The 14,920-nt window shown below is 42.7% G+C and overlaps 1 protein-coding gene across 3 annotated transcripts in view; it reads left to right on the top strand.

The window, feature by feature from the left end:
* PACS2 (phosphofurin acidic cluster sorting protein 2) overlaps positions 1 to 14,920 on the top strand; it is a 474,262-nt gene that overhangs the window by 357,763 nt on the left and 101,579 nt on the right. For all 3 annotated transcript variants that reach the window (XM_033952202.1, XM_033952201.1, XM_033952200.1), the window contains one exon: positions 14,220 to 14,328. In XM_033952202.1, coding sequence (XP_033808093.1) covers positions 14,220 to 14,328 — 109 coding nt within the window. The remainder of the gene's footprint in view (positions 1 to 14,219; positions 14,329 to 14,920) is intronic.

The following is a 14,920-nucleotide window of genomic DNA, read 5'->3' as shown; positions in this document are numbered from 1 at the left end:
TCATTTTTCCAATCGGTCACTGGGGAAAAAAATTGATCATCATTGGTATAAAAATGATAACTTTCATTCAATTCCTGTAGGAATTATGACATTTTCTTTTGGTTAGAATTTAAATTATAAAAACTTCATTGTTCTATTTTTAAACTCCTAACATAATTATTTTCCCTTTTTCTCTGGAGTCTTAGCATCTTGTTAAATTTAATTTTACTGTTTGACTATATATAGTAGTTATTGTCTAACCTGCTTAGGGCAGATAAGTATTAGAAAATTGATTTAAGAATTTGATCACTATAATACTGTACAAGAATTTATTAGGAAACAATGGGCTCCTCTTACTAAGGTGCACTAGTGTTTTTAGCGCGCGCTAAATGAAAAATACTAATGCAAGCTCTATGGAAGCGTTAGCGCTTAGTGCGCGTGGAATTGTAGCGCGAGCTAAAACCACTAGCGCACCTTAGTAAAAGGAGCCCTATATTTAGAGAAAATGAATTTATACACAGAGAAGTAAATTTGGTAGCACATGTAAAATGGTAGCACATATAATTGAATTATATAGACTGAGTGAACATGGACCTTTGTCAGACATATTGAAATGTGCTCCTACCTGCTAATTTCCTTTCCTTGAATCTAGCTAGACAAATCCTAAGTGTTATATGCCCTTACCAGCAGATTGAGGCAGAGAAACTAGAAGCTTCCGATAACACCATCTATATAAGGAAAGGTGCAGCCAAGAAACTTCCAGTATGCTAATGCAAAATCAACTTAGAAAAGGTAGAAAAGGCAAGAGAGAGAAAACTAAGAAACAAAAGGAAGCTGAAGGCAGATCCCTTATAAAACAAGCTATATATTTTATTTTTAAAAAATTCTTATAAGAACATAAGACTGAAGTCCATCAAGCCCAGTAAACGATTTTCAACCATGGCCAACTCAGGTCACAAGTACCTGGCAAAATCCCAAGGAGCAAAACAGATTTTGTGCTGCTTATCCTAGACATAAGTAGTAGATTTCCCCAAGTCATCTCAATAATGGCATATGGACTTCTCTTTTAGGAAATTATCTAAACTTTTTAAAACCCTGCTAAGCTAACCATTTTCACTACATTTTCCGGCAACAAATTCCAGAGTTTAATTACACGTTGAATGAAGAAATATTTTTTCTGGGTTGTTTTATGATCAAACAATTTTATTGATGAAAATAATCACAAGCAGAAGAACAGCATACAAAAAGAACACAACAATGGTAACAAAATCCAAAAGTGTAACAAGAATAATATCATCAAATTTTCCAATGGAGCAACTACAATAGTTCCCACCTCCTAAAAGCAAGTAAAAAACAAAAAAATCATCACTACCAACTCCCCCCCTCCCCCTCATAGCAACAATACATCAACACTGAAGCAATGCGGGAATGAACCAAGGTCCTGGTTTCTGATAGAGGAAATGAGAGGCACAGAACCCCCAGAATCAAACAAAAACAGGCAAAGTAAAGGAAAAGAGAGACCCCTAGACCTAGTATTTTTGGAAAAGAATAAACAAGCAATTCTACCCCTTCCACTCCATTCCATTCAGTATTTATAGACTACTATTTATCATTTCTATAGCGCTGAACGACATATGCAGCACTGTACATTTAACATTCAATAGAAAGTCCCTTCTCAGAAGAGTTTACAATCTAATTTTGACAGATAGACAGGACATCTCAGAGTTGGGGAGATTCTTACATTACATTACATTAGTGATTTTTATTCCGCCTTTACCTTGTGGTTCAAGGCGGATTACATAAGAATTGTTATGATATTAAGAAGTACATATTGTTAAGGTAATAAGAAGTTCTTAAGGAATAGTGTGAACATTTTCTAATTTGCTAAGAAGTAGATAGTATTGTAGGAGGAGTTTGGGGCATGTCTGGTTGTGTTATATTGGTTTTATGTAGTTTTTGAAGAGTACAGCTTTTGTTTCTGTTTTGAAGGTTTTGTAGTCTGTGGTCAAAATCAGCAAATTGGTGAGTTGTCTGTCCAGTTTCTCTGCTCTGGTGGTCAGTAGGTTGTCATACAGTTTTCTTCATTTGATGTTTTTGGTTGGCGGAAATGATACAATGGGCATAGTTATCTGACAGCAGTGAGTGGAAGTTTAAGAGTTGAAAGCAGTTTCAAAAAAGTGGGCTTTTAACTTGGATTTCAATACTGCTAGAGATGGAGTATGATATATTGATTCAGGCAGCCTGTTCCAGGCATACAGCAGAGTAAGAAAGAAGGAACGGAGTCTAGAGTTGGCAGTGAAGGAGAAGGGTACAGATAAGAGGGACTTACCTGACGAATGGAGTTCACCGGGGTGGGGGGGAGGAGTGTAGAAGGCGAGATTAGTGAGGAGAGATATAGGGGGGGAGGTTACAGAGTAAATGCACTTGTAATTCAGTAAAAGGACTTTGAACTGTGTTCGGAAACCGATGGGGAGCCAATGAAATAACTTGAGGAGAGGGGTAATGTTAAAATAGTGCCTGTCATGGAATGAGTCATGCAGCAGCATTTTGAATGGATTGAAGTGGTGAGAGACGGATGCATGGGAAGCTTGAGAGAAGTGCATTGCAATAGTCTAAGCATGAGGTGATGAGAGCGTAGATAAAGGTTTTGGTAGTATGTTCAGAGAGGAGAGGTCGGATTTTGGTAATAATATAGAGGAGGAAGCGACAAGTTTTAGTGGTTTGTTGGATATGAGCAGTGAAGGAGAGAGAGGAGTCAAAGATCACCCCAAGGTTGCGAGCTGACGAGACAGGGAGGAGGAGAGTGTTTTCCACAGAAATAGAGAATGGTGAGAGGGGGGAGGTGAATTTAGGTGAAAAGATAAGGAGTTCAGTTTTAGCCATATTCAGTTTGAGATGGTGGTGAGACATCCAAGTGGACAAGCATAAAGGCAAGGGAGGTGCCTTTTCAACCAATGATCGAGCCTTTATTTAAATTAAGTTGTTCCAGCAAGGATCCCAGTTTCGGCGTATGGAAGACACCTTCCTCAGGGGACACTAACAAAATATGCAACACATAAAATCACATAGAATCAAAAATTAAGTACATAAAATTCCAACAATATAAAAAGGACATAAAAGTGTACCAGTGCAATGTACTGGTGATGTCATAGATAAATACTTATATTAATGTTAGAAAATGGTTAAATGTTCAGATATAAACTAAACATTGAAAAGCAGGACAAAACCTAACCTAGAGAGAAAACATCAAATTTTGTGCTCGAGAGATACCAGCTGAAGCAGTAAAATCCAAAAAGTACACTCCAGTCCTATGTGACATGCTTAGATCGTGTGAATTTAAACTGACCAGTGATGTGCTGTTTCACAAAAACAAATATAATTAGCATGAAAATATTTTCAGGCAGCTAACTCATACAATCGTTCACAAAGTCAGGAACTATTCTCCAGCTTTAAATAGCAGCCTCTATAAAAAATCTTCTCAGACCCTCAGCGTCACCACTCAGAACTCAAACTTCTCACTGTTCTGAGCTTTACGTGGCAAATCGTCACTGGGTCTGTTTAATTATTTTTATCTCTTATCAAGAGCTTAAATATTTTTAACATCTTTATATTTTAATTGTGTTTAATATAGCTAATACTTAGCTTTGCATAAAGTTGTCTCTGTTAGAGATATCTATGCCATAAAGGGTGTCACAGATATAAATATCTGTGAGAGATATCTATGCCATAAAGGCTGTGACACCCTTTATGGCATAGATATCTCTAACAGAGACAACTTTATATTAACTATATTAAACACAATTAAAATATAAAGATGTTAAAAATATTTAAGCTCTTGATAAGCGATAAAAATAATTAAACAGACCCAGTGACGATTTGCCACGTAAAGCAGAACAGTGAGAAGTTTGAGTTCTGAGTGGTGACGCTGAGGGCCTGAGAAGATTTTTCATAGAGGCTGCTATTTAAAGAAGGAGAATAGTTCCTGACTTTGTGAAAACTAGGTTTCACAAAAACAAGCAGCAAGACGGTAAAGGAAAACAGAATGCGAAAATTCCTGGGTGGTTGGCACAGATTCCAAAACACACTGAGAATCAAAAGGAAAAAGACGCTGAGAAATTCCTCATAGAAAACACAAGAACAATCGCTTCTTGCGAGTGGCCAAATTGCTCAAGCCTCCCGTGCAACTATCTGTTCCATCTTGGGATCTTAATCTGGTCTTTCCGTGCTGGTGCACCTACCTTTTGAGCCTTTGGGTGCCTGCTCGTTGAAGGACCTTACTCTTAAAGCAGTCTTTTTTGTGACTATTACATCTGCTAGAAGTGTTTCTGAGCTGCAGGTTTTCTCTTGTAGGTCTTCCTTCCTGGAGTTCTCTAAGGAGTGGGTGGTGTTGCAACTTGTTCCTTCTTTTCTACCAAAAGTGGTCTCTCCTTTTCATGTCAGTCAGTGGTCCTTCCGGTGTTGGGTAGTCGGGAGGGATCTTCCGAGCAGAAACAGTTGCGCAACTTGGATGTCTGTCGGGTCCTTCGCTCTTATGTTCAGCGGACCCAGGAGTTCAGGAAATTGGATCATCTCTTTGTCCTCTTAGCGCAGTGTATCACAAAATGTGCGCCACCTGAGATTCCAAGTGTGCCAAGGCACACTGAGGAGGAAGAAAAGTGCCGGCCAACTGACTTGCGAGAGGCATCTGCTATAGGGCAAGAGTTTCATGTGCCAGCAAGTCTACAGGCAGCATCTTCGCTTTGCAGCACCCCCCCCCCAGCGGCAGCTCGGTGTGCTTTTAACTTGGTCACACAGCTGCCGCTAGGATCAATTTAGACGTGGTTTCATCTGGGAGTCTTGGGGCCTTTGCTAGGTTGGCCTGTTTCGATGATGCAACTTCCTCTTTCATCAGAGATAGGCTGGCCTAGCAAAGGGCCTGAGGCTCGCGGATGAAACCGCGTCTAAATTAATCCTAGCGGCAGCTGTGTGACCAGGTTAAAAGCACACAGCTGCCGCTAGAGATAGAAGTACTGCTGAACAAGGGAGGCGGGAAAGGGAAGGGAGAAGAGGTATTGCTGGACAGGGAGAAGGGGGAGGATGGAAGGGAGAAGGGGTACTGCTGGATATGGGGAGAGAAAGAGGTGCTGCTGGGCAGGGAAAGGGAAGGGAGAAGAGGTGCTGCTGGACCTGGTAGAAGGGGAGGGAAAGGAAAGATGCTACACACTGGAGGGGAGGGGAGGATGATGGATGGGGAAAGATCATATTAGCTGTGAGTGAGGATGGGGGGAGGGAAGGAAGGAAAATTGATACAGGAGGAGTGAGTAATGAGAGAGGGAGAAATGGATATGGGTGGAGGAGTGGGAGAAATGATATAAGGGGAAAGAACATGGGTTGGGGAGTGAGAAGGAAGGATGTCACTCGAGGGAAGAGGCAAGGAGAGAGAAAAAAGTATGCAGGAGGCAGAAAAGGTTGGACTCATGGAGAGGGCGAGATGGAGGGGAGGGTCATTAAAGTGGGCAGACTGGATGGGCCGTGGCCCTTATCTGCCATCTATTTCTATGTTTCTATGATGGGGAGGATAGAAAAGAGGGAAGGAGAAATGTCACACTTGGGTGGGAAGGAGGAGAGGGCATAAGAACATAAGAATTTGCCACTGCTGGGTCAGACCAATGGTCCATCCTGCCCAGCAGTCCACTCATGCGGCGGCCCCAAGATCAAGATCAGTGCTCCAAATGAGTCCAGAGAGAGAGATGTTAGGGGAGGGAAGGAGGATTGGAAGAGAAGAAGCATGCAGAAGGAAGACACAAAGCTTGGACTGTTGGAAAGGAGGGAGAAATGTTGGACTGGGAGTGGGGCCAGAAAGGAGGAAGAGAAGGGAGATGGACTGCAGGGGGCAGAAAGGAAGGGAGAGAAAAATGTTACACTGGGGGGAGGGGGGAGTTGGAGAGATGACTAAAGGAAGGGAGAGATATCAGACTAGGGAATAGAAGGGAAAGAATCTGGTAGTACAATAGAAATAATAATAATTGTGATAGTAATAATAGAGAGAGATGCTAGATTATGGGAAGGAGAGGAGAGAGATGGGAAGGGAGAAATATGTTGGACCACTGAGAAGGAGGGAGGGAAGGAATGAGATGTCGGATTACTGGGGAGAAAGGAGGAAAGGAGAGAGATGTCAGACCATTGAAACGGTGAGGAAGGAGAGAGGAAGGGAAGGTAAGACATGGAAAAGTAGATTTTGAGAAGAAAGCAGAAAAATTGAATGTTAAGTTAATGCCAAAGATCGATGCAAGGCAGAAATTGAAGAAGGAGAGAAAAACAGTCAATGGATAAGAAAGCACTGGAAACATAATTTAAAAGCGCAGAAAAATAAAGTCACCAAACAACAAAGGTAGGGAAAATGATTTTATTTTCAATATAATGATAGAAATGTATCAGTTTTGAGAATTTATATCTGCTGTGTATATTGTGTGTATATGAAAAATGAATGGAAAAAATTGCATTACAATTAGTAAAGGGGGGTGGGATCTGGGGAAGAGCTTGGGAGGTCTGTGGTTGGGGTACTCGGTTGATATTTGTTAGACTTTCCTGCTGGCACACCCTACTGGCATTTCAGGACCTGTCTGGAAGGCCTCTGTGCATGTGTATGCACATGATGTCATCACGGTGACGTCCGCACACTTCTGGGTGCCTTGAGCCGTGGTCACTACCTTTAGTGTACCCTGGCTTGAGAAAGTTTGAGACACACAGTCTTAGCGGGTTGGCGCTTCCAAGGCTACCATTCCACAGTGGATTAAGGAGACTATTGCTTCTGCATATCTTCTTCAGAAAAGCCTGTTCTGGAATTTCTCAAGGCTCATTCCACTCAGAGTCAAGCAGCTTCTTGGGCTGAGTCTTCTCTTGTGCCTCCAGTAGATATTTGTAAGGCTGCAGTTTGGTCTTCTCTGCATTCCTTTATCAGACACTACCATGTGGACGTTCAGACGCATCGGGACACGATGTTCGGTGAGTATGTTCTGGTGTTGGCACTTTTCATTCATCTTGGAGATCCCACTGGTTCTCTGGTTCTTCTTCCCTGAGATCTTTCCAAAGGGCCAGACAAATTTGGCAACTACAGAAGCCAATAGTGCAGCCACCAAAAAGCCACAATTATACCAGGTCGGGAGACTGCCAGCTTTTTGGAGGAAATGGGAACAGATGTCCTCAGACTGCTGGGTCCTTGACATTATTCTGGATCTGTTCCTCTACTCCCCCACCAGACTTCCAGAAAAGGAAGCCAGGGTCCAAGCAACGGTATGATGACTCTTGGACATTCATGCCATAGTACCATTTCCCAAAGAAGAATCGGGCTCTGGCAGATGCTCTATATGCTTCATAACACCCAAGAAAGGCACAGATAACTGGAGACCTATCCTGAATCTGAAGTCCATACATGTGGCATTGAGCGTACCGTGCTTCCTCATGGAGACTGGTCAGTCATTGTGGCAGTAGCTCCAGGGGAATTCTTAGCCTCACTGGATATAATGGAGCATATCTTCACATTCCCATTTTTCCGGATCACAGAAATTATCTGAGATTCCATGTTCTCCAGAGATACTTCCAGTTTGTGGTGCTGCCTTTTGGATTGGCCACCACCTGTGTGCCTTCACCAAGGTAATGGTGGTGGTAGCAGCTCACCTTCGCAGAAAGGGCATACATGTTCACCCATACCTAGACAGTTGACTAATCAGAGCCCCTTCTAGACAGGAAGGCCAGCACGCAGTGTAGCAGCTGGTGGATCTCCTCCAGGGACTCGTTTGGATAGTCAACTTTAGGAAGAGTCAGCTAAAGCCGATGCAGTGCTTGAAGTATCTGGGACTCCGCTCTAACACAGCAAGATGCTCTGTCTTCCTGAGCCGCACAAACAGAAGCTCAGGAAGCAGATTACAGATATCTTAGCAATGCCGAAGCTCATGGCCTGGCACTACATAGAAACATAGAAATAGACGGCAGATAAGGGCCACGGCCCATCCAGTCTGCCCACCCTAATGACCCTCCCCTACCTTTACCTTGTGAATAGATCCCACGTGTCGATCCCATTTGGCCTTAAAATAAGGCACGCAGCTGGCTTCAATCACCTGAAGTGGAAGACTATTCCAGCGATCAACTACCCTTTCAGTAAAAAAGAACTTCCTGGTGTCACCTCGCAGTTTCCCGCCCCTGATTTTCCACGGATGCCCTCTTGTTGCCGAGAGACCCTTGAAAAAGAAGACATCTTCCTATGCCTCGATGCGGCCCGTGAGATATTTGAACGTCTCGATCGTGTCTCCCCTCTCTCTGCGCTCCTCGAGCGAGTATAGCTGTAATTTTTCTAACCGTTCTTCGTACGGGAGATCCTTGAGTCCCGAGACCATCCGGGTGGCCATTCTCTGGACCGATTCCATTCTCAACACATCCTTGCGATAATGCGGCCTCCAGAACTGTACACAGTATTCCAGGTGGGGCCTCACCATGGATCTATACAATGACATAATGACCTCCAGCTTACGGCTGACGAAACCCCTGCGTATGCAACCCATAATTTGTCTTGCCTTGGATGAAGCTTTCTCCACTTGATTGGCAGCCTTCATGTCCTCACTGACGATTACCCCTAAGTCTCGCTCTGCTACCGTTCTTGTTAGGATCTCACCATTAAGGGTATAAGTCCTGCATGGATTTTGGCTACCCAGGTGCATAACTTTGCATTTTTTGGCATTGAAACTGAGTTGCCAGGTCCTAGACCAGCGCTCCAGTAGGAGTAGATCGTGCAACATGTTGTCGGGTATTGAGTTTTTGTCCGTTGTGCTTTTGCCCACTACATTGCTTAGCTTGGAGTCATCGGTGAATAATGTTATTTTACCTCGGAGCTCTTCTGCCAAGTCACTTATGAAGATATTGAATAGGATCGGGCCCAAGACCGAGCCTTGGGGCACTCCACTGATCACCTCCGTCATTTCAGAGGGGGTGCCGTTCACCATTACCCTTTGAAGCCTACCTCCAAGCCAGTTCCCAACCCATTTTGTCAATGTCTCGCCCAATCCTATAGAACTTATCTTGCTTAGCAACCTGTGGTGTGGTACGCTATCAAATGCTTTGCTAAAGTCGAGGTATACGATGTCCATGGACTCCCCAACATCTAGCTTTCTCGTCACCCAGTCAAAGAAGCTGATCAGGTTGGATTGACAGGATCTCCCCTTGGTAAATCCATGTTAACGGGGATCCCGTAGATTCTCCTCATTAAGGATCGTGTCTAATTGGTGTTTGATTAGGGTTTCCATTAGTTTGCTCACTACCTTCAGGTACTGGGCTAGATGCAGCAACTCTGGAAGTTGTCCCCTAGGTGACAGTATATATACATCCACTCCAGGATTCCCTTTTCTCCTGGTGGTCCCCGCAACAGCATTCTCTTCAGATGCAGTTCCCCTAGTCATGGGAGGCAAGGAGCAGCTTACATTGGTGGCGCCAGGGGGATGCCTTATTGAAGGGCATGCCCCTCAGAATCACCTCATGATGCTCACAATTGATGCTGGGAGCCCATTGCTGTGGTCACTCACTGCAGGGCAAATGGATGCCATCAGAAAGCAAGTAGTCCATAAATCATCTGGAACTGAAAGACATTTGTTTGGCATTGAAAGCATTAGAGACTTCCCTGGCAGGAAAGGTGGTCAGAGTGTTCTTTAACAATGCCACCGTGGTAGTCTGTGTAAATAGACAGGTAGGCACCAGAAATGCCCCGTTGCGCCTGGAGGCATAGGTGTTGGTCAGGTGGGCAGAAGCTCAGTTACAGGTGGTCTCTGCAGCACACATGACAGGAATTAAGAACATCTAGGCCAGCAGACTCTGGATCCAGGGGAGTGATCCCTGTCCCAAAGAGCATTCAAATTCATTGTATAGCACTGGGGAAGACTGGAGATGGATCTCATGGCCTCAGCCAAAAATGTGAAGGCAAATTGTTTCTACTGTCGAAGAGCCAAACTGAGAAGTGCAGGGCTGGATTTCCTGTTTCAACCCTGGCCCACAGAGTCTCCTCTATGTGTTTCAATGCTGGGTTGAATCATTTGCAAACTTACGAGCCACCAGGGTCTGGTAATACTGGTAGCTCCAGACTAGACAATGACATGGGGACAAATTTGTCCCTGTCTCCTCAGGAACTCAATTTCCCCATCCTGTCCCTGTGAGTTTTGTCGCTGTCCCTGCCCCATTCCTGTAAACTCTGTCTTAACCACACAGCCTCGAACCCTTATGATTTTAAAGTGTTTGAGGCTTGTGCAGATGAGGACAGAGCTTGCAGGAATGGGGCATGGACAAGAAAAGAACTCGACAGGATGGGACAGATGTCATTCTCTACTCCAGACCTTGCTATGCGAATCTGGTGTGGCTGCAAAGAGGCAAGTGCCTCAAGCTGCCAGTTCATCCAGGGCTCCTCAGTCAGGGCACAGTTCCTATGGAGAATCCAGACTGCTTTGGTCTTATGGCATGGCTCTTGAGTGCATGGCCCTAATGCATAAGGTTACTCGGGGGCAGTCATGACAACTCTACTTAGAACAAAGAAGCCTTCGATATTTGCAGCTTACACTAAGACCTGGCAGGCTTTCCAGCTATGGTGCACCAAGGAGTAGGTAGAGCCTTATCAGGCATCAGTTCCTGTGATCTGACATTTCTGCAATTGCTAATTTCTGCAAGCCAGGCTGTAAAAAGGCCTAGCGGTGGCAGGCCTCTCATGTTTTCTGTATTGGGGAGGTAAGCGGTTATTGGCATCTCATCCAGGTGTCACTCAGTTCTTGAAGGGGATGCTCATATGGCTTCTTCTGTTGCACAAGCCTTTTCCATCATGGGACCTTAATATCATTTTGAATAGCATATCTCAGCCCCAATATGAGACTCTATAAGACACATCTCTTTTGGACCTTATGGTTAAGATGGTATTTCTTGTGGCCTTAGTCTCTGGAAGGCAAATTTTGGAATTTCAGGCTCTCTCCTGCAGAAAGCCTTTCCTCAGGTTTACAGAAGCTGGTGTTTCAATGCAGATGGTACCTTCCTTTCTACCGAAGGAAGCATTTCATGTCAATCAAGAAGTTTGTTTGCCTGCTTTTTATCCTATGGGTTCAGCTAAACAGGACAGGATTTTGCAGAGGCTGAATGTGCGCAGAGTTTTACTTCACTACCTGGAAAGGACCAATGATTCACGTCTTTCTGACCATCTTTTTGTGTTGACCAGTCAATTAAGACAAGGCAGACCAGCTTCCAAGACTCTGATTGCCAGATGGATTTGCATAGCAATTTCTTCTGTTTGCCTGTGGCAAACAGCCACCTATCTATCTCACAGCACATTCGACGAGGAGTGTTGCCTTCTTTTGGGCAGAGTCCTGGGTTGTTCAACCCAATGAAATCTGTAGAGCAGCTACTTGGTCTATTCTCCATACTTTTATAAGGTTCTATAGAGTGGATGTGGTGGCTCGAGAGGATGCCACATTTGGGTCCTCAGTGCTGTTGGCAGGTTCATCTTGTCCCTCCCTAGACATCCAGCCCTGCTTGGGTACATCAGCTTCAGTACGGAATCCTATGTCTTTGCAATAGAATGGAAGATTAGGTTCTTACCTCAGTAATCTTCTTTCTGTTATAAGACAATTGGATTCTGTATGGCCCGGCTTGTGCTAATTTGCAATTTGTCTTTTTGGTGCCTTGGATATTGCTGGACTCTGCCACGGGGCTTCTGTCATTTAGAGGAGCATATTAAAAAAAATCAAAACAAGTGTAGAGAATTATTACAGACATCACTATTTTTATTGAATCTTGGAGTTTCTTATGAGATAGTGCTAGTTGCACACAGCAAGTTGGTTCCTGGATACTTCTAAGTTACAAGTTCATGTTGATGATTTATTCTTTTTTCATGAGTTACAGAGCAGAACAGAAATGTTTGTTGTCTCTAGGGAAGTTCCCAGTGCCCCTCATTCTCGTTTCTTCTGTTTCAGTGACATTTGATTGCTTTGGTACTAACTGAACAGGGAGCTGTTCTCCACTGGTGAAGGGGAGGAATTGAAATATGTGAGTGACACCCTTCTGCAAAGTTTGTGACTAAAAGAGGACAACAGCTTCTGTACAGAATCCTGTTTCTTATAACAGAAAAAAGATTACTGAGGTAAGAACCTAATCTTCCAATCCATAAGAATTACAATAACTCCTATATCAATGGTCTCAAACTCATGGCCCAGGGGCCGCAAGCAGGCCGTCTGGTACTATTTTGAGGCCTTTGGTATGTTACCATTGTTCTAGGACGTTGTCTGCCTCACTGCTGTAACCTTACCTTACGAAAGCGCTTTCCTGCATCTGTACGCGATTGTGAGGTGGAGTAGAGATGCTTGCATGAGGTTACAGCAGTGAGGCGGGTAACATTCCAGAATGTAAGGTAACCATTAGAGGTAATGCAGCTTGTGTGTGTGTATGTAATCTTGTGAACTCATGTGAAATTTGGCACCTCTCCTTGCAGTGACTGCTTGATGTAAGATGGCGGTTATGTCCAGTGCTGGAGGAGGTGAGAGCTGAAGGCGGTTGCGGACGCGACCACCGGCCACTTAAGGCACAAGTTTTCCAGGCACAAGTCTGGTATTTATTCTCCCCTCTACAAAAAAAGCCTAGAGGACTGCACCAAAATCTTGTCTCTTGTCACTTTAGAATCTAAATCACAATTTTGCATGAGGTAAAACTCTTTATAGTTTATAAATCTTTTCTTAATTGCTTCTGATAATTTCAGCTATACAGTTTCTGCATGTTGCACTTCTTTCAGCTGTGTATAGCTGAAATTATCAGAAGCAATTAAGGAAAGATTTATAAACTATAATGAGTTTTACCTTATGCAAAGTTGTCATTTCTTTAATAAGACATTAACTATTTTTTCTGCGCCCTTCTAAGTACCTACAAATCCAAAATGTGGCCCTGCAAAGGGTTTAAGTTTGAGACCACTGTCCTACATGGATACCAAATCAAGATGGCAAAAATATTTTAAATAAATGTGTCTTCTGCAATCTCCTGAAGTGAAGATAGGTATATGTTTGGATGTGAAGAGGTAGTAAATTCCATTATTTCACTGCTTGAAAAGAAAAGGTGCCAGTGTAATATCTTTGATATCGAACAGCCATTGTTGCAGGAAAATTTAGAAACAAGGATTTCTTTATTCAAGAATTTATTTTTGGAAGGAGAGGAAGAAGTTAATTAAGTCATTTATATTACATTTATTTATATTTGTTAAACTGCAAATTTTGTACTAGACAGGTTTAAGCAGTTTACAGTCTAAGAAAGAGATCTGTCAGAGTAGGAAAAGTGCCAGTTTGTACATAGAATCTAGCCCGCAAAGAGCTGTAAAAACTATTTTTTTTAAAAAAAACCAGTTTGCCTATATTGGCAGCCAGTGAAGTTTAATTCATATAGAGTGCTCTTTCGATATGATGGACATTAAAGATAATTTTTGCTGTCATAAAAGGACCCCTTAGTATGTTAAGATGCTTTGTTGAAAAACACAGTTATCTTAACAATTTTAGCTTATGAAAAAACACTTTGGGATACTTTTTAAAATACTATATGTTCTTTTATTGTCAAGTGGGAATCTAAACCACCTATAAGACACATGAGGAAAATAGGATCTTAAAATCCAGATCTCTGACCTTTATATAATCATCTGGATAGGAAATAGATGGAGGGGAGAATTTACCCCTACTACTGGACTAATGGGCTCCTATGCAGACTGGTACCAAAAATGAAGACCTGTGGGTCAAAGCTCCTGGCTATTGAGGAAGAAGGTTTTCTTTCCTCAATCTCAACTAAGAGACTAGCCATAGCACAGCTCTTGGGAGAAAGCCCCCAGCCAGACATTGACCACAAAGCCAAGGGGTGTAGCCCAACATTCAGGGAGACTAGCAAAAAAGAAAGCAAAAAATTTTTTTGCTAAACCAGTTCATTTGCGACATCTGCTGGTCTTAGAGAAATACTGGAAGTTTTCTTGCTGCACCTCTCCTTATATGGATGATGTCATCAGAATCTTCTAGTTCTCTATCTCTGTCTGCTGTTAGAGGCACTTAACCCATATATGTGGACTGGTCTATCAGGAATAATAAGGAATTGATTTTAAGTTTTCTGTTCCACCAACCTGAAACTGTTTCTCTAGTCTTTACTTAAGTCAGTTTTACACACTTTTTCAGATATCACTACACCTTGTCATTTGATTTGTATGTGTTTATTTTTCAATACAGTTCAGGAGGTACCAGATGTTGTCTCCAGAGTAACACAGTATATAGCTGGGGCAAACTGCGCTCATCAGTTACCAATTGCAGAAGCAATGCTAACATACAAGCAGAAAAGGTAGGGTTCATCAATGAAGAATGCTTTTAACAGTACAGTTCTAGTCAAAATGTACTTTAAGTAGTAGAGTTCAATGCATATTTCTATAGAAGCCAAATTATCCTGTACAAATTATCCTGTAGCATAATAATCACACAGGATAGAATTCTTTTGTCCTGTAAAGAAGTTCAGTGACAATATGCCTTTCCTTTAACATAAGAATTGCCATACTGGGATAGACCAAAGGTCCATCATGCCCAGAATCCTGTTTCAAACAGTTGCTAACCCAGGTCCCCAATACCTAACTAGATCCCAAGTAGTATAACAGATTTTATGCTGCTTGTCCTAGGAATAAGCAGTGGATTTTCCCAAGCCATCTCAATAATGGCCTATGGACTTCCGTTTTAGGAAATTATCCAAACATTTTTTAAACCCTGCTAAGCAAACTGATGGCACTGACTCATAATCATTGTTTTGCCTATTGCAACAACAGAGAAGGGGAGGGGAGAAAGATTTTTGTGGCTGTATGATCCACTTTAGCCTTTAAGATTTTCCTTTGCACAAGAACCCTGCTCAGTCTATCTTGATAGTTTTAATGTGATATTTATATTGT

The sequence above is a fragment of the Geotrypetes seraphini genome, chromosome 7, assembly GCF_902459505.1.
Source record: "Geotrypetes seraphini chromosome 7, aGeoSer1.1, whole genome shotgun sequence".
Lineage (NCBI taxonomy): Eukaryota > Metazoa > Chordata > Amphibia > Gymnophiona > Dermophiidae > Geotrypetes > Geotrypetes seraphini.
Note: the sequence above shows the minus strand (reverse complement) of the source record. Positions and strands in the feature narration are given on the sequence as shown.